The sequence below is a fragment of the Lactuca saligna genome, chromosome 9 (assembly GCF_052625555.1).
Source record: "Lactuca saligna cultivar CGN05327 chromosome 9, ASM5262555v1, whole genome shotgun sequence".
NCBI lineage: Eukaryota > Viridiplantae > Streptophyta > Magnoliopsida > Asterales > Asteraceae > Lactuca > Lactuca saligna.
Window position 1 is genome coordinate 77,157,472 of NC_136425.1, and position 5,931 is coordinate 77,163,402.

Sequence of the window (5,931 nt, forward strand, 5' to 3'; positions counted from 1 at the left end):
TTATAACAATATTAGTGAAACATAAATTGCAATTAATAAGTGTTATAACAAAGATGAGTTTACCATGCAACCAAGGCAACAAACAAAAATTCAAACCGGTGAGAGAATTTATGTATGTTGATTTATGTGAGTGATTTTATATATCTTGATGGTGTTACGTGAGGTGGATCTCAACATGAGAGTTTGTAATTTATTGAGATCTTTTATAAATATCTATGTATTTAAAGTTTTTTTGTGAACGGCAAATCTAATTTTATAGTTATATTGAACTATTAAATTAAATATTAGAGATTTCGCTAATTAATGAATTTAATCATGTCTTGGCATATATATGGCTAAAAAGTTAAGGTTGCGTTTAGTTACGGAAAAACAATTTTCATTTTCCGTTTTTTGTTTTCCCTTTTCGATTTTCGTTTTCCGTTTTCATTTTTCATTGAAAAATTTAGAAAACGTGTTTAGTTAAAATTTATTCATTTTTCATTTCCAGTTTTAGAAAATTAGAAAACGTGTTTAGATGTGTATTTTTCTATCAGTTTTCATTTTTAGAAAACGGTAGCGGTGGTAGGGTGTGGGTGGGGGAGGTGGCGGTAGCGGGTCGGCGGCCATGGTGGTGGCGGCGGCAATTGTGTCAGTGGTGGTAATGGCGGCGACGGCGATGGTGGTGGTGCTAGTGATGAGTTAGTGGTGGTGGTGGTGGGGATGGTGATGGTAGGTCAGTGCTTGTTGTGGTGGGGTTGGGTGGGTGGGTGTGCGAGTGTGTGTTTGTGGGGGTAGGTGTGGGTTTGTGTGTGGGTGGGGGGGTGTGTGTTTCTGTGAAGGTGGGGGTGGGGGTAAGTGTGGGTTTGTGTGTGTGTGGGTGTGTGTTTGTGGGTGGGTATGTGTGTGTGTGGGTGTGGGTGTATTGGTAGGTATGTATGTGTGTGTGTGTTTGTGGGTGTGTGTGTATGTGGGTGTGTGTGTATGTATGTATGTGTGTGTGTGTGTTTGTGAGTGGGTGTGTAAGTGGATGGGTATGTATATGTGTGTGTGTGTGTGTGTTTGTGGGTTGGTGTGTGTGTGTGGGTGGGTATGTATGTGTGTGTTTGTGAGTGGATGGGTATGTATGTGTGTGTATGTATGTGTTTGTGGGTTGGTGTGTGTGTGGGGGATGAGTATGTATGTGTGTGTGTGTGTGTTTCTGAGTGGGTGTGTGAGTGGATGCGTATGTATGTGTGTGTGTGTTTGTGGGTTGGTGTGTGTGTGTGTGTGTTGGGGGGGTATGTATGTGTGTGTGGGTGGGGGTGTTAAGGTGGGGGTAGATAGAGGTGGATGAGGTGGGAGTGGGTGTGTGTTTATATTTTAGAAAAATTTTGAAATTAGAATAATGTGAAAAACAATGATTATTAGTTTTCCAAAAATTTCCATCTTCTTTGTAATTTTAGAAAACAGAAAAGTTTCATTTTCCGTGAAAAATTTAGAAAAATAGACGAACTAAACGCGTTTTCAAAATTCTTATTTTTCTTGGAAAATTTTTCCGGAAAACGGCTCATTTTTCCGCAACTAAACACACCCTAAATTTTTCACAAAGAATTACCATTTCATATGGCGGGAACAGTTTCGTACACGTAAGGTTATTACTTATTAGGCAAGTACGTTATACAAAATTTCTGGCTATATGTGATGAGCTTATGCCTAGGGTTAACTTCTCCATGCCGAAAAACGTTTGGGTCTCCGATGAATTGACGCTCTGTAATTCATCGGCATTCAGTTTCTTTTGTTAAGTGGGCCGTTCTCCGGTCATTGGACGGTTGGGACTGTCGAGTGATCGAAGTGACAAGGTCGACGACGGCCATCTTTTTACGTCTCTGGTTAGTCGACGACGAGTGTGCAGCTATCCTTCTTTGTCCTTTGTTTTCGGTCTATTAAAATACTTGATATTTTAATCGATGATCTCCTCATTTTTCGAGTATCAGTAGTTCTAGGTTTTTAATAAGAGTTTCTCAATTTTGCTTATTATCGATTGTTGATAATTCCTTCCTTTCATTTGTAATTATATCTTTGGACCACTTATGCTAAATCATTATTCTGTTCCAGTCCCAAGGTTAATTATTTTTATAAAGCTTAATGGTTTTTTAGTAACATGTAGTTGCTTTGATTGATTGTGTATATATATATATATATATATATATATATATATATATATATATATATATATATATATATATAGTTTGCAAACGCAACGCATTCTGCTGTACAGTAGGATTTTGATCTTCACATTGAAAACCATCTAGGTTCATTTGTTACCATTTGTTCTTTTTTTTTTTTTTTTAAATATATAAATATGTTAGAATAAGTTTCTATAATATCTTATAAATGCATACACAAATTTAAGATTTTGTTTCTTTCAATATGCTAGTGCTAATGCTATGTGCTATTTACATCCAAATCCAATCCAAAAAAACCCAAGAAAGTTGTTTAACTTGTTGTCGACTTTTTTCTTGACCATTTTTGGGAATGTTGTTGCTAGAAATGGCAGAAATGATTGTTTCAGAACCGAAGCAACATGAAAGGAATTGGCTGGAGCTTCCATCTGATGTAATGGCGAACATTCTATACAGAGTTGGTGTTGTTGATATACTTGAGAATGCCAAGAAAGTTTGCACTACATGGCATAAAATCTGCAAAGACCCTTCAATGTGGAGGGTTATTCATATGAAGAAAGTTTTAGGTCTATCTGAACAGCTACAAGAGATGCGTAAACATGGTGTGGGTCAAAGTGAAGGGCAGTTTTTTGATATCAAAGTTGGGAGTTTTGCTTATGAGCAACTTATTCAGAAGATTTGGTGGCATGCTATGGATCTAAGTCAAGATCAGCTGGTTGATATCAAAGTTGTGGGTTTTGCTTATGATAAACTTATTCAGGAGATGTTTAAACATGCTATGGATCAAAGTCAAGGCCAGTTGGATGATATCACCATTGTAGATTTTGCTTGTGATGAGCTTCTTCAGTATGTTGCTGATAGGTATTTGAGCTTATTTTGTGCTTATAATAAAAGTTAAAGATGTTTAGAGTGCGATTGATTGTGGAAAATTTCTAGTTTTCCATTAAAATTTTCAGATGAGCAAGAAAATTTTGAAAATGTGTTTCGTTGATTCAATTTTCAAAAATTTTCCAAAAGAAAATAAATTTTAATTTTTCAAATTGTATGTAAATTAGTAAAAGTGGTTTTTAAGGTTTTAAAAAGTTTTCTTTGAAACAGAAAATGAAAACTTCACCGGTTCAACAATGTTTTTTCTAAAATTTTCATTAAAAGGTAAAAATAAAAACTAAGAGTGCATTTGGTTGTGAAAAACTATTTTCGTTTTCTAAGAAAATGTTTACAGAAAATAGAGTTGAGTTTTCGCTTTCAATTTTCAATAAAAATTTTAGAAAACGCGTTTGGTTGAAACTTAAGGAATTTTCATTTTCCATCTTAGAAATTAGGAAAACTGTAAAAATCACTTTTCTAATTTACATACAATTTGGAAAACTGAAAATTTTCATTTTTTTGGAAAATTTTGGAAAACTAAACGAATTAAACGTATTTTCAAAATTTTTGTTTTTCTTGGAAAAATTTTCTAGATAACTGGAAAATTTTCCACAACCAAACGCACCCTAACATTTTCTTTGAAAATGAAAACATTTTTCTAGAACCAAAACACACCCTTAGATTGTGTTTGGTTGTCGAGAATTTTTAGTTTTCTATGAAATTTTTTAAATGAAAATGAAATTTTTTGAAAATAGGTTTAGTTGATTCAGTTTTCAAATTTTTTCCAAGAAAATGAAAATTTTCAGTTTTCCAAATTGTATGTAAATTTATAAAAATGATTTTTAGAGTTTTCCAAAGTTTTCAAAATTTCTAAACCGGAAAACGGAAACTCCACTTGTTCAACAACACACGTTTTCTAAAATTTTCATTAAAAACTAAAAATAAAACTCAATTCTATTTTCTATAAATGTTTTTTTAGAGAAATAAAAACAATTTTCCATAACCAAACACAATCTTAGTTTTACTTCATTTTCCTCTCCTTATGGGTTTTTACGGTTTTGTGTCTTTTAACAGATCAAGTCAGCTCAAACGGCTTGAATTTGTAAGTTGCAAACGCAGTGGAAATTGAAACTTGACCCGAGCTTTGAAAAAATTTCCACTGTTGGAGGAACTCAATCTCTACAAAATAAAAATCTCAACAGAAGTAATTGAAACAGCTAGCCGTTGTTGCCGAATGCTAAAAACACTGAAACTGAATCAAGAAACTTGTCAATGGTGGCATGGACGCATCAATGAGAAGTCATTAATGATCCGTAATAGGACAGCTGTAGCTATCGGAGAAAACTTACCTGAGTTAAGGCACCTTGAACTCATTGGAAACAACATGACAAATATTGGGTTGCAGGCGATTCTTGATGGTTGTTGTCATCTTGAATCACTTGATTTGCGTGAGTGCTTGTACATAGATCTCATGGGAGAGTTGGGGATGAAATGTTCAGAAAAGATTAAATGTCTTAAGCTACCCAATGATTCTCTTAAAGGATGTTTATACTATCGTGAATATGATCTCGATTGCAAGAGATGTGAAGATAATCATTACTTTTGGAACTCTGGTGTGGACTTAGAAGATATGATAGTCAATTATTCGGATGATTATTGACCTATCTAAGCTGTTGGTAAGTTATACAACGTTGTTTTTTGTTTTGAATATATATCAAAAATAAAGTAGAAGAAACATTTCCTCATATGTTTTTAATCATCATTTGTCATTCTTTGCTTAAATGGTTTTCATTAAAATCATTGTGAATGTTACATTTTAAGTTACTAATTGTTGTTTTGATTCGTTGTCTTTGAAGGTGTGGCTGTTTCCTATAACTTTTTTTTTTTTATCAGACAAGGGAATGACGTGTAGGCCATCTCTTGTAAATAGTGTTGGATCATTTCTATTTTTGTGTTAATTAAACTTGGGTAAATACTAAATATGCTATGTTGATTTGTTGGTGTATGGAATTTGTTTCCGTTTCTTGTACCTTAAATTATGTTTAAAAAGCCCATTTGCTATTTGATCGGCAATTCTTATGTGGTGGACAGGAAAGCAGAAAGACTGCTGATTTTCGTTTCACTTTGTTAATTTGACATGTTTATAGTTTGACGACTAACCTGAAAATCAAAACAATAAAGTTCATAGTCTTTTTTAGAAAAATCTGTATTTTCCATAAACTGAGAATTAGAAGAGATCAAATTAATATTAAGAATGTATGGAGTTGAAAAAAAAAATCTACACGCTCAGTGGAATTAAATTGATAAGATAATATTGCAAAAATGGTCCATATCGTGGTTTGCCAAAATTTATCACATTGGTTCAAAAAGTTTTATGATTGCACTAGTTGTCAAAAATAAGAATTTTATTGCAGGTTTGGTCCAAATCATTTTGAAATATTTTAAATGATGGTTTTGTTTTTCTAATTTTGTTTTTTCATTTTCTTTTATTTATAACAATTAAAGAAAAAACTAAAATAAAATACCACCTAACCCCACCCTCCCCCTCTCTCTCTATTCACAAACCTCTTCTCCGTTGTTTTGTTATTTGAAATACCACCACCACTAGTTTCGTTCCCGGTACTAAGGTTTCCATCCCTATGATGCACCGTGTCGGCCATGTTCGTATATTTATGTGCTTTTATGGTAAGATGCTTTTGTTGATTGTTTCACACTGAGTTTTAGCATGAGCAACTTGTACACGAGATCCAATGTTCTAGTTTTTCAACACATCATTGTTGTAGCACAACCTTTTGAAGGTTGCCCACCGATTGTCAGATTCGACCTCGATACTAATATCCCATGAGAGTTTGTTTCTTTTTCTCATTTTTCTATATTTTAATTTTTGCATACAATAAGGGCATTGTATGATTTAAGTGTTGGG

At 33.6% G+C, this 5,931-nt stretch overlaps 1 protein-coding gene across 1 annotated transcript; it reads left to right on the top strand.

The window, feature by feature from the left end:
* The first annotated feature begins 2,508 nt into the window (after window positions 1–2,508).
* Window positions 2,509–4,668, top strand: LOC145016504 (F-box protein SKIP19-like). The gene is made up of 3 exons (XM_078974800.1): window positions 2,509–3,002; window positions 4,083–4,126; window positions 4,211–4,668. Exons 1-3 carry the CDS (start codon window positions 2,509–2,511, stop codon window positions 4,666–4,668), a joined length of 996 nt encoding a protein of 331 aa, XP_078830926.1.
* The last annotated feature ends 1,263 nt before the right edge of the window (window positions 4,669–5,931 follow it).

What these genes read in the sequence shown, in the direction of transcription:
- LOC145016504 (XM_078974800.1), top strand. Translation starts at nt 2,509, where the DNA reads ATGGCAGAAATGATTGTTTCAGAACCGAAGCAACATGAAAGGAATTGG. An exon ending in CTTCAGTATGTTGCTGATAG is followed by an intron (nt 3,003 to 4,082) that starts GTATTTGAGCTT and finishes GTCTTTTAACAG; the next exon opens with ATCAAGTCAGCTCAAACGGC. An exon ending in ATTTGTAAGTTGCAAACGCA is followed by an intron (nt 4,127 to 4,210) that starts GTGGAAATTGAA and finishes AAATCTCAACAG; the next exon opens with AAGTAATTGAAACAGCTAGC.